Genomic DNA, 27322 nt, shown 5'->3' with positions numbered 1-27322 from the left:
AGAAGAGATGGAAGAGAGATTGTCCTTCCTCATGGTTCTAGTTCCTGTCTGTACCTAACAAATTACCCCCAAGCTTCTTTACCCCAAATCAAATGCTTTCTCTCGCCCATGGTTTGTGGATGGGGAATTTGGAGCGAACTCCACAGGGTGGTCCTCGCTGAGGAGTCTCATGCACTTGTAGCCAAGCTGTCATTTGGGTGCGCCCTGCCCTCCTCGCGGTGTCTGACTGCCCCCAATGGGTGTCTCAGGATGACCACGTGGAAACACCAGAGCCTTGGGGGTCCCACAGCGGCACTTCCGTGGTGATCTGCTGGTCCCGGCAGCCAGGAGCCCAGCAGATGGAGGAGGACGGGCCTACACTCCATCTCTGGACGGGGTCAGTGCCAAGGCAACTGAGCCCCTTTAGAGCGGCCATGCTCCGGGTGGGCACACCGAGACCGAAGCCGGCAGATGTCCTTTGGCTCCAGGAACAGCCTCGTTTCACCGGACCTTGCCGAGTTGCTTTAATGGATAACCAGCCAGCAGAGCAAGGACTTTGATTATTCCTCTCGGTGACCCTTAAACCAGCCAGCGGCAATTAAAGCAACAGCGCGCCGTTTTGAGCCGTGCCATGGATTCTGCCATAAGGGATTCTTTGCTGCTTTGCCCCATTTCTTTAAAATTTTGTCTGAGAGAATATTATGCTGTGGCTTCAACGCCTATTATAAAAAATTAGTGGCGCCCAGGGGCCCGGAGTACAATAGCTAGACAGACACTTTGTAAATTCAGGGGGAAGGTTCTTAAAGCCCTTGGGCAGCTTTTGACATGCTGCGTTCTTCCCCTGCCCTGGATTTTGCTAGCGTTCCCACTGCAGAAGGATTCTGGTGTTGCATGCATTGGTTAGAAATTGGATCCACCCCCCCGAGGTTGGAACTTGTTCAAGCAAATCGTACTTGTATGCTATGAAACTTGGGATTGAAAAAGCATAGGAAAACTTGATTTAGAGCTGATAGAGGAAAAGCGTGGACTGGGGCCTTCAGGAAATCCAAATTTGAATCCTCCCCCTGCCTCTTTGTAAGCTGTGTAGTCTTGGCAAGGTTTTTAGCTTTTCCAGGTTTTTCCTTTCCTTCTCTCGGAAGGGGGAAGGGCAATACCTATCTTGCAGAGCTATTAAGGATTAAATAAGGTGATGATTGTAAAGTGCCTGGCCCTGTACCCCGCATGTAAAGTGTTCAGCCAGCTTTGGTCCTTTCCTGTCGAACCGTTGCTGTTTATTGAAGAACAACACCTCCATAAAAATCACTACTGTTTATCGACAGCTGATTGCATTCCAAGCACTGTCCTCAGTGGTTTACGTAGGTTAATTCTCGCAGCAGCTCTTGAGGACATTGCTGGGACACAGAGGGGCTGAGAGACTGAGCCAGTTCTCCTGGGCCACACGGCCAGTGGGATGAGGACCCAGGATTTCAATCCAGGAGTCTGAGGCTGGAGCCCAGGCGCCGAAGTAGTTTTCAGCTGTGTGTTTGTGGGTTTGGAGGGTGCATCCTCTGAGGTCCCCACCGAGGCTGGTGAGGTGGAGGAGCGCTGATCTAGGACTTGGGGACCAGGTGTTCAGTCTCTGCCCTGACACTCACCAGATACACATCCTTGGGATTGGGGGAGGCTTCAGTTACTGCTCTATGCAATGGCAGCCTCTGAGTTAGATGACGGGCAAAGGCTTTTCCATCCCTGATAGTGAATGACTGAGACTTTAAAAAATAATCTGTTATTGAAATATAGTTGATTTGCAATGTGGTGTTAATTTCTGCTGCATGGCAAAGTGATTCAGTTATACATATATACACACACACACACACACACACACACATTCTTTTTCATAATCTTTTCCTTTATGGTTTATCACAGGATATTGAATATCGTTCCCTGTGCTGCATGGCAGGACCTTGTTGTTTATCCATTATATGTAAGAGTGTGCACCTGCTTATCCCAAACTCCATCCGTCTCTACCCCACCTCCCCCTCGGCAACCATAGACATGTTCTCTGTGCCTTTGAGTCTGTTTCTTTTTGTAGGTGAGTTCCTTTGTGTCATATTTTACTTGTTTTATTCGGTCGTGCCGTGTGGGATCTTTACTGCATGTGGGATCTAGTTCCCTAACCCGGGATCGAACCCTGCCCCCTGCAGTGGAAGAGCAGCAGCCTTACCCCCTGGACCACCAGGGAAGACCCTGTGTTATATTTTAGATCACGCATATAAATGGCATCACGTGGTATTTGTCTGGTTTACCTCACTTAGTGTGATCATCTGTAGGTCCACACATGTTGCTGCAAGTGGCATTATTTCATTTTTTATGGCTGAGTAGTATTCCACTGGGTGTGTATTAATATATATGAACACACATGTATACATATACACACACACACACATATATTGTTTAGTCACTGAGTTGTGTCTGTCTGTTTTGCGACCTCAGGGACTATAGCCCGCCAGGCTCCTCTGTTCGTGGGACTTCCCAGGCGAGAGAAGACTTTTGCCATTTCCTTCTGCAGGGGATCTTCCCAACCCAGGGATCAAACAGGCAGATTCTTTAGCACTGAGCCGCCTGGGAAGCCCCCCACATATGTACACATACACAGGCGTCTTTTTCTTCCGTTCCCCTGTTGATGGACATTTACGTTGTTTCCAGGTCATAAATCGTGTTGCTATGATCACAGGACTGCATGCATCTTTTTTTGAATTATAGTTTTTGTTTTCTGCAGATACCTGCCCAGGAGTAGGATTGCTGGGTTAGGTGGCAGCTCTGTTTTCAGTTGACTGAGGAACCTTCATACTCTTTTCCGTAGTGGCTGTCCCAGTTTACTGGCAGGACAGAGATTTTGATTTGAATCTAGCAACACGCTGAATGGGCTGAGTCCTCAGTCTTGATCACGGGGAAATAAAACACGGAGGTGAATCTGAGCTGCAGCCAAACTCTGATCCTTATTGAAGGCATACTTGGGCACAGCTGAAGAGAAGCCCTTGAGAAAACGAAAGTGCTCTGCCTCGTTCCTTCCCGCTTCCAGGCCTGCTGAAGCAGCCTCTTTTGACGTTTTCAGCCGTTCCTTCTGGGTTCTTCCGCGTCTCTCGCAGCAGCGGCAGTGGGTTTTGACTTCGGTTCCTTTGCGTCCTCCGGCCTCCCTGCCTTCTGCTCTGTGAGGGGGTCAGAAGGAAGGTCCCCCCGGAGGAGCCAGCAGCATCTGCCTGCAGTGCCGGGCGCGGGGTGCGTGCTTTCCGGGGAGGCTGTGCTGCTGGCCCCTGCGCCCCCGAGGCCGGCCCTGATGCCCGCGCGCGTGTTCATTCGGAGCCAGACCTTGTGATGCAGGGCCGCTTGATGCGTGGCTGACGCGTCACTCCCGATGAATGTGCACAGTAGCTTCATGATCCATCTGAGATCTGGTATCTGCAAGTGTGGGGGAAAGTGGGTCTTCAGGTTGAGGAAATATGTGAAGCCTCTCAGCGTAGACATGGAAAAATAGTTCACTAGTGATTGAACTCTTGTAAAATGCCAGTTTCAGCAGTTCTGCCTCCTCTCACAGGAAGAATCCTGTGGGTTTAAAGACACGTGTTTGGCCCGGAATGAAACAGCAGCAAGTCCTGTCAGCCGTCTCAGCTTTGTGTGTGTGTGTGTGTGTCAGTGTGTGTGTAAGCGTGTGAGCGTGTCTGTATGTTTGTGAGAGTGTGTGTATCTGTGTGTGTGTCAGTGTGTGTGAGTCAGTGTGTGTGTGTGTGTGTGTGTAAGCGTGTGAGTGTGTATAAGTTTGTGAGTGTGTGTTTGTGAGTGTGTGTGTCAGTGTGTGTGTGAGTGTGTCTGTGAGAGTATGTGTGTGTGTAAGCGTGTGAGTGTGTCTATGTGTGTAAGCATGTGTGTGAGTAAGCGTGCGAATGTGTGAGAATGTGAGAGTGTGTGTGTGTCATTGTGTGTGTGTAAATGTGTGTGTATGTATGTTAGAGGAGAGTGTGTGTATGTATGTGTAAGTGTGTGTGTGTAAGCGTGAGAGTGTCAGTGTGTGTGTATGTTTGTGAGAGTGTGTGTGTGTGTGTCACTGTGTGTGTGTGTGTGTGTCAGTGTGTGTAAGCGTGTGAGTGTGAGAATGTGAGAGTGTGTGTGTGTCAGTGTGTGTAAGTGTGAGTGTGTCTATGTTTGTGAGAGTGTGTGTGTGTGAGTCAGTGTGTGTAAGCGTGTGAGTGTGTATAAGCATGTGAGTGTGTATGTTTGTGAGAGTGTGTGTGTCAGTGTGTGTGTGTCTGTGTCTGTGAGAGTATGTGTGTGTGTAAGCGTGTAAGTGTGTCTATGTGTGTAAGCATGTGTGTGAGTAAGCGTGAGAGTGTGTGAGAATGAGAGTGTATGTGTGTCATTGTGTGTGTGTAAATGTGTGTGTATGTATGTTAGAGGAGAGTGTGTGTATGTATGTGTAAGTGTGTGTGTGTAAGCGTATGTTTGTGAGAGAGTGTGTGTCATTGTGTGTGTAAATGTGTGTGTATATGTGTGTTAGAGTGTGTGTGTATGTTTGTGAGAGAGAGTGTGTGTGTGTGTGTGTGTGTGTGTGTGGTTATGTAACTTCTGTCCCTCTTCCAGGGCCTCAAACCACTGACCCTTGTTCCTGAAGATGAAAGGGTTTTCTCCTTTGTGGAGCTTTGGACCTTAGGCTGTTTAGATATATATGTATGTGCATATTTAATAGTTTACAATTGTTGAATATATTTATTTTAATAAAGTGTGTGTGTGTTTTCGGCTGGGCAGGGCCCTCCTCGCTGCTTGCGGCTTCCTCCAGTTGCCGGGAGCGGTGGCTTCTCTCCGCTGTGTGCAGGCTTCTCGGCGGTGCTTCTCTTGTGGGGACGCGCAGGCTCCAGGACACGGGCTTCCGCAGCTGCAGCTTGTGGCCTTGGTAGTTGTGGCGCATGGGCTTATTCGCCTGGTGGCTTTGGGCCCTTCCCCGGCTGGGGATTGAACCCGTGTCCCCTTTATTGGTGGGCGGATTCTTGTCCACCGCATTGCCAGGGAGACCCTAAACATACATATTTTTTATTGTATTTGGTTTGATTCCATTCTGGTGGTTCCTGCCTGTGTAATGTCAACAAAAGTGATTTAAAGTGAGTCTTTCCCAAAGTGACATTCTATAAAATAACTGATTCATATTATTGAAAACTATCAAGGCTGTGAAAACCTGAACACTTCCAGATTCGGGAGACTAGACAGAGTTTGACAACTAGATCCTGTGTGAGTCCTGGACTGGTTCCTGGACCAGGGAAAAATACCTTTTCTTCCTTTGCTATAAAAGATGTTGGCTCAGATGGTGAAGAGTCTTCCTGCAATGTAGGAGACCCAGGTTTGATCTCTGGGTCAGGAAGATTCCCCTGGAGAAGGGAATGGCTACCCACTCTAGTGGGTAGAGTGGGAAAGACTAGAGATCGCTTCAAGAAAATCAGAGACACCAAGGGAACATTTTATGCAAAGATGGGCACAATAAAGGACAGAAACAGTACAGACCTAACAGAAGCAGAAGATAGAAGAGGTGGCAAGAATACACAGATGAACTATACAAAAAAGATCTTAATGACCCAGATAATCATGATGGTGTGATCACTCACATTCACCTAGAGCCAGACATCCTTGAATGTGAAGTCAAGTGGGCCTTAGGAAGCATTACTATGAACAAAGCTAGTGGAGGTGATGGAGTTCCAGCTGAGCTATTTCAAATCCTAAAAGATGATGCTGTGAAAGTGCTGCACTCAATATGCCAGCAAATTTGGAAAGCTCCACAGTGGCCACAGGACTGGAAAATGTCAGTTTTCATTCCAATGCCAAAGAAAGGCAATGCCAAAGAATGCTCAAACTACCGCACAATTGCACTCATTTCACACTCTAGCAAAGTAATGCTCAAAATTCTCCAAGCCAGACTTCAACAGTACGTGAACTGAGAACTTCCAGATGTTCAAGCAGAACTTAGAAAAGGCAGAGGGACCAGAGATCAAATTGCCAACATCCACTGGATCATAGAAAAAGCAAGAGGATTCCAGAAAAACATCTACTTCTCTGATGTGGAGTTGGACCATAAAGAAGGCTGAGCACCGAAGAATTGATGCTTTTGAACCATGGTGTTGGAGAAGACTCTTGAGAGGCCCTTGGACTACAAGATCAAACCAGTCAGTTCTAAAGGAAATCAGCCCTGAATGTTCATTGGAAGGACTGATGCTAAAGCTCCAATACTTTGGCCTCTTGATGAGAAGAACTGACTCCTTAGTAAAGACCCTGATGCTGGGAAAGATTGAAGGCAGGAGGAGAGGGGGACGATAGAGGATGAGATGGTTGGATGGCATCACCGACTCAATGGAGATGAGTTTGAGCAAGCTCCGGGAGTTGGTGATGGACAGGGAGGCCTGGCGTGCTGCGGTTCATGGGGTTGCAAAGAGTCGGACACGACTGAGCGACTGAACAGCAACAGCCCACCCCAGCATTCTTGCCTGGAGACATGGACAGAGGAGCCTGGTGGGCTAGAGTTCATGGGGTTGCAACGGGTTGGACATAGCTGAGTGACCACTTTCACTATAAAGGATGTTGGTGGGCCAGTTGATGCAATTTGAACAAAATCACGGATCAGATTAGTGGCGTTGTATCAGTTTTAAGTTTCTGATTGTGATCATCATACTTTGGATATGTAAGGGAATGTCCTCATTTTTAAGAAATACACAGGGAAATATCTCAGGCTGAAGGCCATCATGTCTGCATCTTACCTTCATTTTCCCCAAGTCTGAACTACTTTAAATCAAAAATGTTTACAAGAGAGCCTTTTCTGCATTCCCAGGCCTACCACCTGTCTTAACCCAGCCTCCAGTGGCAGTGGCGTCTTGACTTTAGCCAAGGCTGCGTGTCCCAGGGCAGGGCAGCTGTGCCGGCGGTGTGTGTCCTGGGGATGGGAGTGGTCCTCACCTGCTTGTTTGGAAACTTCCTCGAGTCAGAGTTCTAGAGCACAGCCTTCCTGTCTGGGAGGAACTTGGTTCCGCTTAGGCCTAAACAAAAGCTTTCAGATGCTTGAACACCTCGGAGGAGGCCAGCTTGTACAGGAAACCGTGCTGACCAGCACCGCTTCTTTCCTCTTCTCCTCTCTCGGTGGGAGGAAGTTCTTGCTGGTGCAGAACCCAGAGAGCTGGTGTGCTGCCGTGGAAAGAGGAAGCGGGGTTGGCCTTGTCAGCTGCCTGGGGCCTGCCCCTGGGCCTGGCACTGGGGCTAGAATCCCCTTCACTTTGCCCCGGACAACTCAAACAGCTGAAATAAAAGACGGGGTTTCTGAAAGGCGGAAGGGTGGGGGACCCCTGGGAAGGGAAGGGCGTTGCAGAGCCTTGAGCAGGCACTGCGAGCGTCCCAGCACCCATGGGCCCAGCACGGTGACTCGCCACGCTGGGGGTCTCCCCCGCAGAGGAGCCTTTGCTGGGTTGCTAAGGGATCTGGCTGGGTGGCTGCAGAATCAGGGCCAGGGCCCTGGGTCGTCTCCTGCGCCCTCTGTCTGCTGCCTGCTCTCCTCGCGTTTGCTTTCCCGTCCCTCTCCGTGGTTACCTCCGTGTCCTCATCTTGCCCTCCTCTGGCTTCTTCCATCCTGGCCCCTTGGCCCCTGTCTTCCCAGGCTCCCTGGCTGGGTGGAACCTGCTGATGGGTGGTCGCGCCTGTGAGGTGCTGGGCGGGGGCTGCTGTGGTCCCTGTGGGGCTGGCCCTGGCTCCCTGGGGGCCCCTGCCCTCGCACCCCGTCTCTGCCCCCCTCCCAGCTCCGCGGCCCTCTTGCCTTGGTGCCCCAGGCCCTGGCTCTGCCCCAGGCACAGTCTTCCCGCTTCTGCCTCTTCTGCAAAATTCCCGGAGCTGAAATCAGATCCTCCAGGCTGCCCGTCCGTCCCCCAGGGCTGTGACTTCCACTCCCTGGTGCAGGAGAGGCAAAGAGGGCAGGCAGCAAGGGGACCCGCGAGCGTGGCCGGATCCCTGCAGGCGGAGTGCAGAGCGGAATCCGGGTTCACGAGCCCGACCCGTGCCGTCCAGAATGGCAGCCACCAGCCCTATGGGGCGACTCGAGTTCTACTTTAAAAATGACAGTGTAGTACAGTATCCAGTCAGCCGCACGAGGCACACATCCAGTTTTAATTTAGCCACGTGTGGCTGGTGGCCTCTGTGGAGCCCCACACAGACTCAGAGCCTCTCCCGTGCCGCAGAAAGCTATGCAGACGGCCTGGGGGGTGCTTGATCCTTCTCACCGAAGCCTGGGGAAAGTGGTTTCTTTGTGTTTTAGCAGCTGCCACAAGTACACTAAAAGAATAGAGGGGAGGGGCGGGGGGTGGGAAATAACAGGATCTTTAGTAACATTAGAAACACATCGGTCACCTTAGAACTGGTTGGGAAGTTGGAGCGTGTCTGATGGTGCCTTGCACCATGGAATTCTGGAACGTTCCTGCTACAAGAGAGAGACTTCACACCCCAAGTCTCTTGTTCTTCTGCCTCTGTCATAATTTCTGCTTTATTCTTGTTCTGTATGTACTTATTCTATACTTTTTTCCCCACCTGGGTTCACATTTGTCCTTTGTTTGAAAGTGAGACTTAGTGACTGCAAGTTAACAGCCATCAGAGGGAAATAACTTTGTTTAAAGCAAGGTTTTTAGTGAAGAATCATGTGGATGAACCCAGCTTGCTGACTTTGAGAGCAGCGCTCTCCGGTTTCCAGTGACTTTATCGGTTTGCTTATCAAATTCTTAGCAGATTCCCTTCTCTAGGGAACGCTCTGAGCCTGACCAGCTCCCCCTTTCTTAGAAGGGAGATTAGCAAATGTGAAGAGGCAGTGAAGACATATAGTGGTTCCAAATGCAGGTTTTCTCCCTGGGAAAATCAGAAGGGGTAAAGGAAGGCCTGAGAAGGAATAGCTGCTTCGCTGTTACTGAACACACACCCGTGTTCCCCTCCAGCGGGGTCGCTGCAGGGCGGCCCAGGGCGTGGGTGGGGCGGGCGTGATTTGGTGACACGGCTGACCTAGTGCTTTTGGGCCCCGGGTTCCTTGCATACTCTTGTGATCACTGAGCATTTCAGCGATTCTGTTTTTTTGGGTAGAATCTATTACCCATTTAAAAAAACTGTATTCATTTTTACATGAATTTTTATTTTTAAAACTATCCATTCATTAAAAGTGACAGTAATAAATCTATTACATGTATATCTTATCAAAATAACTTTTCCCAAACCCCCTGAAAAAATTGTGAAAAGAAAGCCATCATTTTATGCCCTTTGCAAGTCTCTTTCCTGTCGGGCTTAACAGGAGAGCTGGATTCTCATTTCTGCTCCTGCATTCATTCATTCTCATGATGTCATATCAAGTAGTCTCTGGAAAACTCCACTCAACACTCGTGAGAGAACGAAAGTGGAAGAGGTAAATTAAATTGAATTTGATTATGAACATGATTTTGACCATGCAGATTCCCAGAGAAGGTCTCTGGGAACCCTGGCTCCTACCCCCGTGTTCCCCGGACCAAACTTTGAGAACCACGGGTGAGGGAAAGACGGATGGGATCCGCTGATGCTCTGTAGCCTGACGCTCCCTGTGAGAGACCTCGGGCCAGCCCAGCCCGTCTTCCCGGGGCCGAGGTCTCTTATCTGGGAACTGGGGACCAGTCTTCTTGCTGAGCCTGGCCATGCTGTCCTGCAGGGCCTTTGTGAGGCTCTCAGAGCATGCCTGCAAAATCTTTCCGCAAGCAGAGAGCAGTGTATTTATAAGTGGCGTGACTCGGGACCTTTTGAAGTTTGGTGTCTTAAGTTTGTAGGACAGTTATTTTTAAAACCTGACGTCCCGTCCTCATCTCGCTAGGTTCTGGGGATGCCTTTGTGCAGGGGAGAGGCTGCCCTTCTCAGCTTCCAGGCGAGATCATTGAAGCTTAGGTGGCTGGGTTGGCCAGAAAAAAGGGCTTGTCCCCGGTGTGACCACCCTGCCCACCACTTCCGAGGCGCCCTGGCGCAGACTTCGTGTGGCGGGGTTTCTTGTCTGACCCAGGGCTGAGTTTCTGACACGCTGACACATTTACACAGGGAGACTGTGCCACCTTCAGCAGTTCTTTGCTCCCATAAATTGTCCTCGGTCTGAGTCACCTAATGGACATGACACATTTTCAGACTGGAAGCTCTGAGGTCTCCTCCAAGCCAAGGGATGGCTTAGAACTCCTTCAGATGCTCATCTCAAAAAATAAATCCGTGGGTAAACAGCCTTGGCGGGTGTGTGGCTTGTTTTTCTTGACCGGTGAAAGGTCTGCTTATCCTCCCGAGATGTCTTCTGAACTTATCCATGGATCGCTTAGCGCAGGGAAACAGTTGCCTCTCCTCCCTGGACACCCCAGGAAGCAGCCCCAACTCTGATCTTGGGAGACACATTGCTTGTAATTGTAGATGACAGAGAACCGTGGTGGAGTGCTTTCTCAAACTAGGAAATAAGGCAAAAAGTACAAGTTCAGCTGTGGCCAGCTGGCTTTAAGATGGATTGAAAAAAAAAGAAATTCTTTCTACAGAACAGGTTGAATTAAGTTCCCCAGAAGCTCCTTGTATGTATGGCTTTACTGTCAGGGACAGAAGCCCTCCAGCAATTACCTGTATTTAGTTACAGAACTTTGCCACCTTATAGACTGTGATTGACTTTTCCCCTCCCTGAATACACTAGTATGACTACCTTAAGGCATACAGTATTTTTCAGTATTTTTTTTTAAGCGACTTAGTTCAGTTGCAAAGGGCACAAATCCAGTTCCAACTAGCTTAAACCATGAAGCAGGGGTGGCAGTTGTATGCATCTGTGTGTGTGCACCATTTCGCTCTGGGGAAGTGGAGTTTAGGGTTAGACTATAAAGCACTGCTAGGTCCAAAAGTTGAAAGTGTCACTGGGACTCCTTCTCTCCCTGCCTCTGGTGGATCCTCCCCTCATGGTGCCAAGACAGCTGCCATCTGCTCCAGCTTTTATTTCATCTTCTCAGCCATCTCAGTGCAAAAAGTTCCTCTTAACAGTTTCAGAAAAGTCCCAGAATGAAATCTTTCCGGTTCTGATGGGTCCCATGACCTTCCTTAACAGTCACTGAAGCTCGGAGTATCCCGTAGTGATGGCCAGGCGTGGGATCAGTTCTGAGACCAGGGTGAGGTCCAATAAAATCAGGGCTGTGACGTTGGGTAGGCAGGGAAGATGTTGGTTTTGCGGGCTCCCACACCTCAGGATTTTATGGTGAATTATTACTCAGACAGCCATGCCCCTCTGTGGAATGGTGGGAGGACTAGGCCCACTCTCTTTTATCAGGGAGAAGGCTGGCTTTGTGTTGAGCGTTTAACATGTCTTGGATGAATAGTTGTTGTTGGTTGGCTGCTAGCCAGCCCTGCGTCATCATCCCTGGCAGCACAGCCTCTTTGATGGAGGGAGACGCTCATGTCAAATGATATCTCTTGGACTCAGCAGCCTTTGACGGTCACGCGCTCGACCAGGCTGGTGGTCCCTGAGTCTGCTCACCAGATTCACGTGGGGACCCCAACCCAGATTTGATCTGTGGATGCTTCTGCTTAAAAATCCACTGTGATAATTTCCTACAATTTTTAAAAAAGGGCAAAAAACAAGACAAAAACAACCCCTCCCAACTAGTATCCCATCCTCCCACCCCAGCCCTGTATTTCTCTCTCTTAGAGGCAATTTAATTGATCTGTTTAACATATTTTAGCTGGTTATTTAGGTATTTACTTCCGTCACTCTTAAACAGCAGGCTTTGTGTGGCTGCTTCTTGGCATTTTAGTTTCAGCTCTTACCCCACCACGCCGCGCTGGAAGAGGAGGCTTCCGTCTCCCTCCTCCCCTGCCCAGCCCCCCTTTTTCCCTGCAGGACCAGGTTGCAATCAGCCTTCAGCGTGTACATTGTTGCGGCCCCGAAATTTGTGTTCACAGTCCCGAGGTCTTCTGTCTTTCTTCTTTTAAAAAAAAAAACAAACAAAACAAAACTCTTTTCTGTGCGTATCCATTTATTTATTTATTGGTCTTACAGTCTGTGGGGTCAGGGATCGCACGTTGCCCCTCTGCGATGTAAGTGCGGATTCTTAACCACGGGACCCCCAGGGGAGAGGCAGAGCGGTGTTCAGGCATTACTGACAGCACGCGCTTGGGAGGTAAACGGAGGCTCCCCCGAAAACCTACCCTGTCTCCCGATGCACGTAGGACCGAGGTCAGAGCCTGGGAGCGGCTCCCGCGGCCTTCCCCCCCCGCCGGCCCTCCCCGCTGCCGCCCTTGGCTCCGCTGGCCCTGCAGCTGCCGTGCCCCCTTCTCTGTCTGGTGAGATCCCCCTGTCTCCACGTCCTGGCTGGGGTGACTCTCTCTCTGGGTGTGGCCGTCCTGGGTGTGGTGTCTGCTGCGGCGTGTAGACCGAGGTCTTTAGTACTTAACGCACTACGTGGTGCTTCCTTATTTACCACTTGAGGACGTCTAAAGTGAGGCCTTAGCTCTGCCATCTCCCAGCTTTGTGAGCGTGGGCAGGCTCCCTGGGCGGGCTCCTGGCCACACTCGTCCAGTGTGGAGCACACCCATGGCCCTCGGGGGACTGTTCTCAGTACCTTGCAGTAACCTAGGCTGGAGAAGGATCTGGGAAGAAGAGAGAGGTGGGTACCACTCGATCTCTGTGCTATATACCTGAAGCTGGCACAACCCTGAAAGTCAACTGTCCTTCAGTTAAAAAGAGAGAGCAGCCGAAGCACCCAGCTGGTAAGGTTGTTAGTGACTGCATACGCGGATGGATAAACGCATCCGTGTCTGCCCCATGGGAGACTGGCCATCTGTTCCCTGCATGCCCCCTCATGCGGGTAGGTGGCTTATATTATAGTCGCTGGTGCCAGGTGTAGCTCTGGGCAAATCGGAAGTCTCCGAGGGCTGGGTAGGGGAGGTCACTGGGTGAAGTGGGCTGGGCGTGGCTCAGGCACAGGGCGTGGGGCCAGAAAGGACCGTCTCTAAGGGGTGTCTTCTCCACTTTTAACCAGTGGCTGCCAGGTAGGAACGGGGGCCCAGTGTTGCCTGATCATCTGATTTAAAAAAAAAAAAATTTTTTTTTTTCATGAGGTATTTGGAATCTAAAATATATGAGTTTTCCTGAAATGGACAAATTATGTTAATTTTCCAGTTAGTATATAGCATATAGCCAAGGGCACGAAGCCTGTGGGTCTGTGAGCTCCTGGTTTGAGGCCCGATTCTCACATCCCAGAGAGGATGGAGAGTGGTGGTGTGACCCGCCCCGGTCACTGATTTGGGCCCCGGTTTTCCCGTCTGTGGCCTAGAGATGCAGTTGTGCATGTGGGCGCATCTGCGAAGTGGGTTTTCCCCCCTCGGGTCAGCTGCCCCGCAGAGCCACCCCCTTGTAGAATAATGAGTCTCTTTTTATGCCGGGGGGGGAATTTTATTGAGTACCTACTGTGTGCCCAGGAGCTAGCTGTTAGGCACCCAGCTGTTACAGTCACTGGTGCCGGGAATAGCTCTGGGCAAATCGGAAAGGACCGTCTCTAAGGGGTGTCTTCTCCTCTACTTCTAGCCCCTGGTTACCAGGTAGGAATGGGGCGCCGTGTTGCCCCATCTAGGTGTTGCCCTCCTAAGAGCTAACAGCCCTCCCTGTGAGATGGAAGAGAACCATTTTATAGGTAATAAAAACTATGCATGAAGAAGTGACTCGATCAGAGCTCGCAGAAAGAGGTTTAACCCGGTTTAGATCCATCTCTCTGCTGAAAGTCTAGAGCTGCAGCCAACACGTTGCCTCCCACGGACTGCAAGTCAAGCCCGACAGCAGCTCAGCAGGGCTTTGCTTGTCCCCGGGCGGCCCGCACGCGCGTGCGCGGCGTGTCCTCTGGAGGACAAGTCTAGCTTGTTCTGTCCTCAGCAGCTGTAGCTGAAGCACGTGACTGCAGACCTGGCCAGGGCAGGGGGAAGGCGGAGCAGCTTCTGATGATGAGGACACAGGACTGGGGGGAGGGGCCAAGGATACAGGAGCGGGGAGGCCCAGGGGCTGAGATGCTCCCGCGTAAGGCAAAGGCCACGTTCGTATATTTCAAACCCGCCTAGAAAGCCCACAGCGCGAAATGATGGGGGGAGAGCAAGTTAGGTGTGATCGGGGCCTTCCTGACCTCCTGTGAGCTATCCCATTCACCCACGAGGTCCATATAATCTTCTGCTTAGAAGCAGTTTTCAGATAGTGAGGCAGCCCCTTTGCAGCCAGTGGCACGCACGTGTGTACCAGCGGGGTGGCCGGCTGCTCCTGGGGCCCCCCCCGCGGCTGGTGGTCATGTGCTGTTCCTCCTCCCCCAGCACCCACGTCGCCCCCCCGATGCACGCAGACTCCCTAGGCTGTGGCCGTGCCAGGCCAGCTCCCTGGGGGAGGACGGGTGGAGGGGACCGCGTCTCTGAGGCCCCGACTGACCCTCCCAGTGTCCTCCTAGAGCTGGAACCGGACTGTCTTTGTGATTCTTCTCCTCGTGGCATCCGTAGACCTGGTTTCCTGACTTTCATGATGCAGTGAAGCCTGGCGCCGCCCACCCCCTTCCCTGTTCCCCTCTCCCAGACGCCTGTCCAGGCCCATATGGCTTGTGGCGTCTCCGGAGGGGGTGGCCGCCCTTATCTCTAGCCATTCCCCACATTCCAGACGTCCAGCTTCCTGCAGTCTCTGGAAGATGCCAGCCCGACCCTGCCCCTCCCCTGTGGCTGTGTCTCTGCCGCTGCCCCGGACTGGGTGTTCCCCTTCTCCCCCAGTGCCCATCATGCTTCAGGCCTCTGTGCAGATGGCACCCTGGGAGCTCCCCGTGAGTCCCCCTCTAAGGGCGCATCTCCTACCCCTGCTTACCTGGCCTGCTGGGGCTCTGGGTCCTGGGCCCCACGGCAGCTGTGCTGGTCCCATCCTCACACACTCTCCGGGGATGGGCTGTAGGTGACCCCCTCTCACCCACCGGACTGAAGGCAGGGACTGACCCCAAGGCAGAGCACAGGGTCTGGCCTGTCGGAAATTGGCACACGCTGTTGAGCATTGACCGTGTCACAGGACTGGGGACATCACGGGCGTGTGACGAATACTGCCATCATCATGGACTGAAACTGCCAGGGATGACCAGGTTAGACGTCTTCCTCTGGACGGAGCTTTGCGGTCTAACCCGCGCTGTCTGATATGGTAGTCATGGCCTCGTTGATTGTTTCTGCATATCTAAATAAAATGGAATAAGTGAAAAGCTCCTTCTGTCAGTCTCGCTAGCCAGGGTCAAGTGCTCAGTAGCTACATGCGGCTGGGGGCTGCCATACAGCCGGCACAAGTGCTGGGACGCTTGCAGTATCACGCCAGGTTCTCGCGGGGGCTGTTGTTGTAGACATGGGCTTGTACGCACAGGCTTCATGGTCGAGTGGAGGCCATTCTGGATGCTTCTGGGGAAGTCAAGTGGATTTCCACAGGCTCCTTAAGCCTGAACTCTGTCCTCAATTTCCTGTCCGCAGGACATCCGTCAGAAGTTCCGCTCTGTCCTGGTCGAAGCGACGGTGAAGCTGGATGAGCTGGTGAAGAAGATCGGCAAGGCCGTGGAAGACTCGAAGCCCTACTGGGAGGCTCGGAGGGTGGCGAGGCAGGTAAGCGTGCCCGGCCTGCCCGCCGATCTGCACGGCGCCGTGGGCACCTCTGACCTCCGGGCCCCCCTGCTGAAGGCCGGGGTGCAGGAGAGCCGTGCCTTCAGCAGAAGGCGCGCCTGGAGTTGGTGCTTTGCTTTCCCACCCCGCAGCCTCCCTTCATTCCAGCTGTCAGTGCTGTTACTGCCACGCGGGTGCTGACGTTTGCATGCCCCACGAGTGGCTTCCCTGATAGCTCAGCTGGTAAGGAATCCGCCTGCAATGAGGAGACCCTGGTTTGATTCCTGGCTTCGGAAGACCCCCTGGAGAAGGGATTGGCTACCCACTCCAGTATCAGAGTCGGACGTGATTGAGCTTACAAGCAGTATGTTATTACTTCCCTGGTGGCTTAGATGGTAAAGCGTCTGCCTGCAATGCAGGAGACCCGGGTTCGATTCCTGGGTTGGGAAGATCCTCTGGAGAAGGAAACGGCAAACCACTCCAGTACTCTTGCCTGGAAAATCCCATGGATGGAGGAGCCTGGTAGGCTACAGTCCACGGAGTCACAAAGAGCTGGACATGACTGAGCAGGGTCACTGGTCACTGCTGGGCAGTGCCTCGCTGCTGACGTTGGTACCTGGTCCACTTCCCAGGCGGCCAGGCCAGCTCGTGTGGACGGGAGGCTGTGATTAGAACATCCGGCTTGTCCTCTGTCTCCCTAGTGTCAGCCCCAGGAAGAACACTCCTTCCCTCGAATTCTCCTTCCAGGTTCAGGAGGAACTGACCACTTCCCTCTCCTGAAACGTTGGTTCTTCGTCCCTTGAGCATAGATAGGCAACAGAGGACCTGAGACCAGAAAGGGGGGCGGCCGCTGGGGCTGCAGGGCTTCAGAGGATGTCTTCCGTGGATCGTCAGCAGTGTGAGGACCTCCCGGGGTCAGGTTGAGGCCCTGGGAACAGGGAAAGAGAGCTCCCGACACATGGCAGAGAGGGCAGCTCACCGCCGGGGCACGCGTGGGCTCAGGAGTTGGTCCATACTGAGGTCCTGTCCCTGCTCTGCATTTGTTGACGGAAGATGCTGCCTCCCCGAGTCCCTGCCTGTAAGCCGACGCTCGGTGAGGGCGGGTTCCCCTGCGAGCCCCCTCTGCGTAGGCACCGCATGTTGTTGGGCCCGGAGGTGGGGAGGCAGCGGGCAAAGGGGAGCCCCAGGGATGCGTTAAGATTGGAGCCATGGAGGATCCGGGGCCAGGACTGGGGCATTCCTCTCCCCGGCCCTGCTCCGGGCGCCCCTCAGACGTCTCATCAGGGATCCCTTTGACGTTTGGTGGTCCTGCCAGGATCCTCGCTGCAGGTTTGGGTTTTGCAGCTCCGCACCCTGAGCTGAGCTTTCTGCTTGGAACCTGATGCAGATGCTGCCCCGGCTCCTAGACAGAGCGGCAGCCTGAAACCCCGCCCTTCCCTGGCCTGCTGCCCTGGGCTGTGTGATGTCACAGGGCCTGGGCACCTTGGCCTGCGTCTCAGCCACACCGCTCTCCTCCTCCCTCTGTGCTCCACCTGGGCCTGCAGCTTTCCGGGGAGAAGAAGTCCTTCTCCAGAAGGTGCTCACCAGTCCCCAGAAGCCCCCGCCACTGAGGCATCCCCCCTCCAAGGTGCCCTATGTCACAGCCTTCAAGGTGCCCCCTGTTGGAGGCCGTGTCTCACTCACCATAGCCCAGGGTGGTAGTGGTCTTGACCTCCTAGTGTGAAAGGTTCTGGTTCGATTGGAGGAGAGGTTTCTGATACTGTAAACATTGGGTCAGTCCTGAGGAGGGCACGAAATCTCTTCTGAAAGTCTTCGTCACTTGAATCCTTGGGCCTTTTGAGGCCACAGAGGTCCCCGTGCCGTCGGGGGACTTTGCAGGGGCCTGTGAAGGCGTCCCCTTGGAGCCTTAGTAGTGACGTCCCTGCTGGGAGTTTCCCCACTGCGTCCCCAGCACTGAGATTTTGGAGCAGAACTGCTGAAGGGAGCTCTGTGTTCAGGGGCCTCTGGAGGTGTGCCCTTCAGGTTACCAGCCCTGGCTGACGGGCGGTGACCTCCTTTGGCTGAGTTGATGCCAAACCTGATCCCGCCTCAGGGTCTTTGAACTTGCGGGTCCCTCTGTGTGTTGTCTTAATTGCAGAATTTGCGTGGTCCATCCCATCTCCTTCAGGTTTCTGTTCAGATGACACTTTATGGTGGCTCAGAGGGTAAAGCATCTGCCTGCAATGCGGGAGACCTGGGTTTGACCCCTGGGTTGGGAAGATCCCCTGGAGAAGTAAACGGCAACCCACTCCAGTACTGTTTCCTGGAGAATCCCATGGACAGAGGAGCCTGGTAGGCTACAGTCCACGGGGTCCCAAAGAGCTGGGGGTGACTGAGCAACTTCCCTGTCTTTTCTTTTTATCAACGAGGCCTTTCTGGGCTCACATTGGAGTGACAGCTGCCAGCCCACCATCTCCATCACCCCAACCCCCGTTCCTTGGTAGGCCTTTTCTTCATGGCGGTTCTCAGCCTGTGACCTCTTACCCTTTACTTGTTTATGGTAGTGAAACCCCACTGATTTCCAGACTTAGAGAATTTGATCTGCTTGGGTCATTTCCAGGTCTGCAGGGCCAGCATACAGAAGGTGTTCAAGTCATGAGGACGTGAGCAAATGAACCAGTAAGTGAATGAGAGGTTGACCAGATGTTCCTCCCAGCCCTCCCTTGGCATGCCGAGCTTTCCCTTTTGATTGTTGCGTTCCTCGCAGCTTCTCCCCTGCCCTGTGGCTAGGTGAGCAGACTGGCAAATCCGGCTCCATCTGGGTTGGGTTGATTCAAATCTGATTTGGTGGGTGAGTCCCCAGTTGGCTTTGACACGTCTGGAATAGATTTCACGCCACTCCCTTCTCTCTGCACCCCAGTCCTCTTAGATGGAAGAAGATGGGAGCTGGGTGGGGCAGGCACTCCTGCCGGGCAGCTGTGAATCCTGGCTTTGCGTTTCCCTCTCATCTCTTAGCCAGTGAGAGCAATGGTCGTGCAATGACTGAGTCCCGTGGGCAAGCCGCAGAGTCGTCACTCCTGCTGGGCAGTTGTGAATCCTGGCTTTGCGTTTCCCTCTCATCTCTTAGCCAGTGAGAGCAATGGTCATGCAATGACTGAGTCCCGTGGGCAAGCCGCAGAGTCGTCAGGCCTCATCACACGGTACAGACGCTGGGGCTGGGCGCGCTCCATCAGCTGGCAGAGCCCAAGATGAACGTCGAGGGAATCCTGCCCGGCTTTATGCCTGCAAACCACCCTCCCACAAATTCCTTCCTCCTTACAAGTGGGCAGGAAGAAGGGCAGAGAAGGCTCAAAGTGACCCCTGCACCTCAGCCTCCAGGGACCTTTGGTCTCCGGCCGAGGAGCTGACAGTGCCCTCGAAGGCCGAGTCTGGGCGCGGATGTCCCTTTTTTCCTCTCTGCAGATGGTGGGCCATCTGGGCTTGGCCAGGTGGCCGGGTCTGTCTGTGCACCTGAGTCCTCAGACCTTCCTGGTGGCGAAAGGGGTGGGCCTGCCTCCAGCTGCAGCGAGCTGGGGCTTCCGGTTCTCTCCCTGTGCTCTTACCTCCGCCCCTTCCTGTATGTGTTTACAAGCCCCTCTGATTGTGTGTAGCAGCGATGGTGTCAAAAATGCCCTCAGAGCGTCTCCGCCAAGTGTGTATTATAAGGCACTGGGCTCTCAGAGCCTCAGCATCCTCATCGCTGTGGGAACAGTGATCTGAAAACAGTGAAACAGTGATGGTCGTGGACCCTGAGACGCAGGAGGTGACCTTCGGACTTAGTGCAGTGAAAGTCGCTCAGTTGTGTCTGACTCTCTGCGACCCTGTGGACTATACAATCCGTGGAATTCTTCAGGCCAGAATACTGGAGTGGGTAGCCATTCCCTTCTCCAGGGGATCTTCCCAACCCAGGGATCGAACCCAGGTCTCCCACATTGCAGGCAGATTCTTTTCCAGCTGAGCTACCAGGGAAGCCCCTCTTAGGACTTAAATGAGATAGTATTTGATGACAGAATCCCTGTATGACCTTGTTGTTGTTGTTTAGTCACTAAGTCGTGTCTGACTCTCTGCATCCCCAGGGACTGTAGCCCGCTAGGCTCCTCTGTCCATGGGATTTCCCAGGCAAGAATACTGCAGTGGGTTGCCATTTCTTACTCTAGAGGATCTTCCTGACCCAGTGGTCAAACCTGAATCTCCTGCATTGGCAGGCGGGTTCTTTACCACTGAGCCACCAAGCGGAGCCCCCTTGTGACCTTAGGCTTCATTAAAAAAAAGTTTTTAGAATATTCAGAAGAAAATAAGTCCCCTTATCTTCGGTTAATATTTATATATGTCCTTTTTCTTGGCTGGAGAATCCCATGGACAGAGGACCCTGGTGAGCTACAGTCCATGGGGTTGCAAAGAGTCGGACACCACTGATGAGTGACTAACACACACACACACAATTTTTATTTTTCTTTTTATTATTTTTTTAAATTTTTTTTTATTAGTTGGAGGCTAATTACTTTACAATATTGTAGTGGTTTTTGTCATACATTGACATGAATCATCCATGGATTTACATGTATTCCCCATCCCGATCCCCCCTCTCACCTCCCTCTCCACCCGATCCCTCTGGGTCTTCCCAGTGCACCAGGTCCGAGCACTTGTCTCATGCATCCAACCTGGGCTGGTGATCTGTTTCACCCTAGATAATATACATGTTTCGATGCTGTTCTCTTGAAACATCCCACCCTCGCCTTCTCCCACAGGGTCCACAAGTCTGTTCTATACATCTGAGTCTCTTTTTCTGTTTTGCATATAGGGTTATCGTTACCATCTTTCTAAATTCCATATATATGTGTTAGTATACTGTAATGGTCTTTATCTTTCTGGCTTACTTCACTCTGTATAATGGGCTCCAGTTTCATCCATCTCATTAGAACTGATTCAAATGAATTCTTTTTAACGGCTGAGTAATATTCCATGGTGCACAATTTTTCTTGAAAATAAAAAAGAGATAATACTGTGGTTTGGTTTTATGATGTCTGGAATGCTCATATCCATCCATCCATAGTCTTGGGAACAATGGAGATTTATAAAGGGAAAGACTTATACAGCTTGGTTTTCCAAAAAGAGTTTACAAAGATCCGTGGTTGTTGGGCCAGTGGAAATTGTGTCTGCTCATCAGTAATTTGCACTGACTTTATTATTCCTGATGTCAACTCATTTTCCTACCATGAGTCAGATCCAGTCCTGTGATCCTGATAACCTAATCTGGGTTCTGCTAAGAGGAGGCGGGACTCTTTTTTTTTCCCCTGGGTTGAGCGGGGGCAGGAAACAGACTTTGATTTATTTGAGGGTTTTTGTCTGTGAGCCAGAGCTTGTCTTTAAGGTGGCTTTGACGTATCTGCCAGCCCGTCTAGCCTTCACTGTGTGACCGGGACCTTCTGACGGCGGGTGGAGCCCTGTGACTCAGCCTTGAATGACACTTTCTGCTTCCTCTGCTCCTTGGAATCTAACTAGTCTAACAGTGGCCCCAAGCCTATCATATTGTCACTGCCCGTCCCAGCCCTGGTTATAGTTTTCCTTTTTGAAAAATGATGGTAAACTGCATTTAGCCTCGGTTTTACCATTTTAACTATTTCCAAGTGTACAATTCAGTAACATTAAGTACATTCTTACTGTTGGCTAGCCTCACCGCCGTCCATCTTTAGAACTTTATCATTTTCCCAAGTTGTGACCCTGTCCTTCATAATAATAACTCCCCACTCTGCCCTTTCCCCAGCCTGGGGCAAGCACCATTCAGCTTTCTCTGTCTGTCATCTTGACTCCTCCAAGTACCCCATGAAAGTAGACTTGTATAGAGTTTGCCCTTTTGTGACTGGCGTTTTTCACTTAAGCATCATGTCTTCAAGGTTTATCCATGAAGGCTGTGTTGGAATTTCATTCCTTTTTTAAGGCTGAATAATATTTCCACTGCATGTGTAGACCACATTGTGTTAGTCATTCAGTTCATTTTCCTATCATGAGTCAGATCCAGTCCTGTGATCGCAAACCTTCTGGCCGCCTTTGTTATTTTTAAAATGGTTAGAGTGTGTCAGGAGACTTTGAAACTCTGAAGTGCAGCATAAATGCAAAATAGTGAGGGTTATTCAGGGCTGACAGTTGCCCGTTTTGTATTTACGGGGCCATGACCAGTCCTTTAACCTCCTTTGGGGAAGCAGTGGGAGGGAAATGTTTGAAGCTTAGCTGATTTAACTGTAGGACAGCTGGCAGAGCTTGGCCTCCGAGCCAGACTGCCTGGCTCTGAATCCCAGCTTACCACGTAATAGCCGTGGGACCTGGGCAGGCTGCTTAATGTTGAGCCTCAGTGTCTTCATCTCTAAAATGGAGCTGTAGGGACTTCCCTGGTCCACTGGTTAAGATTCCCAGCTGCCAATGGAGGTGGCTTGGGTTGACTCCCAGTTGTGGAACTAAGACCCTGCATGCTACACAGCGTGGCCAAGAAAAAGAAAAATGGAATTGTGTATCAGTTAGCTTTTACTGTGAAATTAACTAAACTCAATGGCTTTATACGTTTATTTAGCTGATGGTTTTGCTGGGCAGTTTTCTGATCTCAGGTTTTGGCTGATCTCATGAGCATACGGTCAGTTGATGGGTTAGCTGGGGGTTGGTTGTTCTGTAAAAGATATATTCATTTTATGTTTTGGCTGTGCTGGGTTTTGCTGCAGGCGGACTTTCTCTGGTTGTGGCCAGTGGTGGCTGCTGCTCTTTGCAGTGTAAGAGCTGCTCATTGCCACGGCTTCTCTTGTTGTGGAGGACGGACTTTAGGGCTCCGGGGCTCTGGAACCCAGGCTCAGTAGCTGCGGCACATGGGCTTACTTGCTCTGTAGCATGTGGGATCTTCCTGGACTGGGGATTGAACCAGTGTCCCTTGCATTGCAAGGCAGATGCTTAACCACTGGACCATCGGGGAGGCCCCTGAGATGGCTTTAGCTGTCACGGAGTTGGCTGGGTGTCAGCTGAGGTATTGGGTGTCTGGCCTACAGGCACCTCATCCAACAGGCTGGTGTAAGCTTCTTCATATGGTGCTGGGATTCTAGGAACAGAAAGTGAGTGTAAGTGAAAGTTGCTCCGTCGTGTCTGACTCTTTGCGACCCTGGGAGCAGAAAGGGCAACCCCTTTTCAGGCCTCCGCTTGCATCACATATGTTAATGTCCTGTTAGAGTAAGTCACATGGCCAGTCCAAAGCAAGAAGTGGGGAAAAAAAGATAAACTCCTTCTGCACAGCACCTGCAAAGGATTATGGCCATTTTTGCAGTTTAGCACAATGATTATAAGTTAGTTAATGTAAAGCGTTGGATGAAAGAAAAAGAATGTAAGTTATTGCCCCAGATGTATTTTTCCATCAAATAATACCTTTCTAAGGTGAATCTGCTACATTAAAAAACAAAACAAAAGCACCACTGCCACCCCCAAAATGCCCATGGGTAGAAGAGGAAACAGTCCTCCGCTGGTTGGCAGGGGATGTGGAAGATGTAGATAGAAGCGTGATGCCAGGCAGGGCAGGTAAGAACTCAGTTGCTTGTGAAAATAAAATCTGGCAGAGGACAATAAGAGGGTAGCTCTCTATTCCTGATAGAAAGCCCTCCAAGCCCAAAGGGATGGGCACGCGCTGGGGACCTTGAACGGCAGCGAAATCACGTTTTCGATGAGAGGAAACTGCTCAAGTACCCTGAATTCCCATGTTAATCCCTACTGTAGTCTTCTTTTTTGGGAAATCTGAACATTGGTTTTTTTGGGGGTTTTTTGGACATTGGTTTTGTTTGCAGAAGATCTTCCTTAAGTGGAGAGTTACCTCTTGAGAAACCTGTATGCCTATCAGGAAGCAACAATTAGAACTGGACATGGAACAACAGACTGGTTCCAAATCAGGAAAGGAGTACGTCAAGGCTGTATATTGTCACCCTGCTTATTTAACTTATATGCAGAGTACATCATGAGAAATGCCAGCCAGATGAAGCACAAACTGGAATCAAGATTGCCAGGAGAAATATCAATAACCTCAGATATGCAGATGACACCACCTTTATGGCAGAAAGTGAAGAAGAACTAAAGAGCCTCTTGATGAAACTGAAAGAGGAGAGTGAAAAAGTTGGCTTAAAGCTCAACATTCAGAAAACTAAGATCATGGCATTTGGTCCTATCACTTCATGGCAAATAGATGGGGAAAGAGTGGAAACAGTGGCTGACTTTATTTTTTTGGGCTCCAAAATCACTGCAGATGATGACTGCAGCCATGAAGTTAAAAGACACTTGCTCCTTGGAAGGAAAGTTTTGACCAACCTAGGCAGCATATTAAAAAGCAGAGACATCACTTTGCCAACAAAGGTCCGTCTAGTCAAGGCTATGGTTTTTCCTGTAGTCATGTATGGATGTGAGAGTTGGGCTATAAAGAAAGCTGAGCACTGAAGAATTGATGCTTTTGAACTGTGGTGTTGGAGAAGACTCTTGAGAGTCCTTTGGACAGCAAGGAGGTGCAACCATTCCATCCTAAAGGAGATCAGTCCTGAGTGTTCATTGGAAGGACTGATGCTGAAGCTGAAACTCTAATACTTTGGCCACCTGATTCAAAGAACTGACTCATTTGAAAAGACCCTGATGCAGGGAAAGATTGAAGGCAGGAGGAGAAGGGGACGACAGAGGATGAGATGGTCGGATGGTGGGGGCTGGGCGTCAGCAGCTGGGAGGGGATACTTACCTGGAGGACGGTGTGTGGTCAGAGGTCAAGGACGGCTGGAGGAGGGGAAGGAGAGTTGGAAGACTCTTTGTACCCCAGACCCTTTCTCAAGTGCTGCGCAAGCTCCAGGTAGCACATTTAAAAAACATTTTCCAGAGGAGGAAACAGGCTTAGAGGAGTTGGGTGAATCAAGGGGCTCCCGTAGTCCCCCTTTATTAGGATCTACGGGGCTCCCAGGCCTCCAGGGGTGGGTCCCTTATGGGCATGAACCCATCGGGGCCACACAGGTTTGCCAGGCAGTGGAGGAGACAGGGACTGAGGCTCTGGGAGGTAAGGGAGAGCGCCCGGACCACGGGCCCGGTGGAGAGGAGCTGAGATTTGAAGCCCCGTCTCCCTCCTCCTGGCGGCAGGCCACTGACAGCATTTAGGGACGGTTGGCAGGCCTGAGCACAGCCTGGCATGTCCTGGGGGAGCAGGAACGAGAAGTGATTGACGCGCGGGGCTGTCCTTGCTGCCCTCGGGTAACTGGGGGCTCTTGCCAACCACCAGGCCCTTTGAAACCCCCTCCCCTGCCGGGACCCCAGTATCCTTCCGTCCTGCCTCCCTGGGTCCCCAGTGCTTGTGTTTCTGCTGAGCCTGTGTCTGCTTGGGGTGGGCAGCACTCCCCGGGGGCCTGGGTGAGGAGGTCTGGGTCACTGACGTCCTTGATCACATTCCCACGGGGTGGCTGCGGGCCGGGTCTTGGGAACCGCGTCCCCTGGGCGCCCGGGCTGACGGCTGGGTGATGGGACTGGTGATTTACAGCAGGCAGGGGGTGTGCTGTTGACCTTCCCGGGCCCGCAGGACTGGGTCCTGGCTTGCAGTCCTGGTGGGTGACTCCGGGGAAGGAGCAGCTGTGTTTGGGAAACCTCAACTCTCATGTCGGGATGGGGTCCTGGGGGGCGGGGGGAGGAGGGGCGGCCCACCCTGACCCAGGGTGAAGACCCCTGATGGGCAGCGGGTCTCCAGCCTCCCTTGGGAAGGGTCCACCCCCTCCACCCCCCTTGGAGCCATCCCCTGTCCTGCTGGGATGACTGGGCCTCCGATGGATGGACGTCCTCCTCTGGCTGATGGCTGGGAGGGCGGGGGCTGATCTGAGGTTTTCTCTCCCACGGTTCGAGAGCCATCTCTACCTGCGTTTGACTCTTTCCTGCCTGGCAGGGCGGTGGGAAGCCAGGATCAGGGCTGGTGGCCAGCTGGGATCCCAGAGCGCTGTCCCCCAACGCCTGGTCATTTGGGGGGACTTCTCGGGGACTGTCCCTTTCCCTTTAGTGGCCTTTCACTGAGGCCTGCCTCCTCCCGTAAGTGCTGCTCAAAGCTGACAGCTGTGGTTTGTCACCGCAGACCAGCGGGGGTGGAGATCTGCGCCGAATCTGAAACCACGAGTCTCCTTGAACGTTTCTCTTTTTCTCTTCTGTCTTCTCTGCCCCCTCTTGTAAATCACGGGCCTTCCCTGGGAGGGAGCAGCAGGGTGACTGGCTTCTCAGTTGATGGATAGCAGAGTATTCTTGCTACCGGTTTTGTCAATGTGAGTAGGCCTTTTATGTTGCCAGGCAACAGGATTTGGTCCCCAGCCAATGGTAGCGTAGCTCCAGAGCATTTTGACTTACCTTTCCTCACCTGGGGACACCTTCTGCCCGTTGTACTGTGCTCTTTTCCTCTCTCCTTCCTCACCCCTCCCAGTAAGACCTCATGTCCACACTTCCCTTCTGGGAAAACTTCCCATCAAAGACTCTGATGGGCTTATTCATGCTGAGAACTAGATGACTGATCAGGTTTCGAGGTTTACGGTCTTCGGATGTTCAAGTTCTTCTGCTTAGAAACACCCCCATGGCTTGGGATGCTCTGCTTTGGGCCTGGTGGTGCGGCTGAGTCCCAGCTTGGGGCTCATCACACAGCGGGAGCTTCTTGAAATGTGTGTGAAGGAACCACCCCCGTCACAACGAGGAGGAGATGGTGAGGAGTCTGGGCCACAGGCGAGTTTCCTTTTATGTGTGGTGGAAGGTCCTGGTGAAGTTTAAGCCCTAAAGGTAACATCAGCAGAAAGAACACAGGACACCCAGTTCAGTCTGAATTTTCAAATCGTTGTTGGTTTTTTAAGCATCATTCTGTCCATTGCGCTACTTGGGACACACTTCACTGAAACAGATTGTTTACCTGAAATTCAAGTGGACCTGGAAGTTCGGTGTTTTTATTTGCTAAATCTGGCAGCCCTGCCTAGGAGGGAAGTTGTGGTTTGAGTCATCAGCCAGATGGAGACAGTAGTAGTTTCAGACTCAGCCTCCGTTCTCAGGGCCCCCGAAGTCACAGCGCTCAGAGCCGTGGAGGCTTGTTCCCAGCTTGCCACCTGGCAGGCTCACGTGTTAGGATTCCAAATAACGAAAGCATGCCCAGCTTTTGGCGCTTCTAGGAGGAAATGGGGTTTCTCAGATAGCTGCCTGAGTCTGAGATTTTTTTTCTGTCCTTTCTAAAGAAATTTTTAAATTTGTCAATATTTACTTTTTCATAGTGAATTCCTGTTTTACAGTTGCACCCCGAGGCATGCAGAATCTTAGTTCCCTGACCAGGGATGGAACTCATGAGTTCCCCAGGCAGTGAGCGTGGGGAGTCTGAACCCCTGGACCCTCCAGGGAAGCCCCTCTGTCCCTTCCTGACCCTCTCTGGCTTGATCGCTGCCTTTCACGGGGGTTGGTGGGAGGCCACACCTGCTGGGTCTCTTCTGAGGGACCTTCTGGCGGGCTCCCAGCTGTTCCTCTGACGTCTGCAGCCTCTGCCCGTGGTCAGCCCCCCTCCAGCTCTCTCTCCCCTTTCCTGTTTTTGAGTGCCTTTATTTGTTAGTTTAATCATTCATTCATTAGCTTGTTTATTCATTTTCCCATTTGGAACTTACTTAGGCCCTTGGGAGCATGCATTCTCATA

At 51.8% G+C, this 27322-nt stretch overlaps 1 protein-coding gene and 1 non-coding gene across 2 annotated transcripts in view; both read left to right on the top strand.

Moving 5' to 3' along the window:
- Positions 1 to 27322, top strand: part of SH3BP5 (SH3 domain binding protein 5) — a 71951-nt gene that overhangs the window by 13812 nt on the left and 30817 nt on the right. The window contains exon 3 of the mRNA XM_020875837.2: positions 15502 to 15630. Within this exon, the coding sequence (XP_020731496.1) occupies positions 15502 to 15630 (129 nt within the window). The remainder of the gene's footprint in view (positions 1 to 15501; positions 15631 to 27322) is intronic.
- Positions 16005 to 16076, top strand: TRNAC-GCA (transfer RNA cysteine (anticodon GCA)). Its single transcript has one exon. It is a non-coding gene; the product is annotated as a tRNA-Cys (tRNA).

Source organism: Odocoileus virginianus, chromosome 4 (assembly GCF_023699985.2).
Source record: "Odocoileus virginianus isolate 20LAN1187 ecotype Illinois chromosome 4, Ovbor_1.2, whole genome shotgun sequence".
Lineage (NCBI taxonomy): Eukaryota > Metazoa > Chordata > Mammalia > Artiodactyla > Cervidae > Odocoileus > Odocoileus virginianus.
Note: the sequence above shows the minus strand (reverse complement) of the source record. Positions and strands in the feature narration are given on the sequence as shown.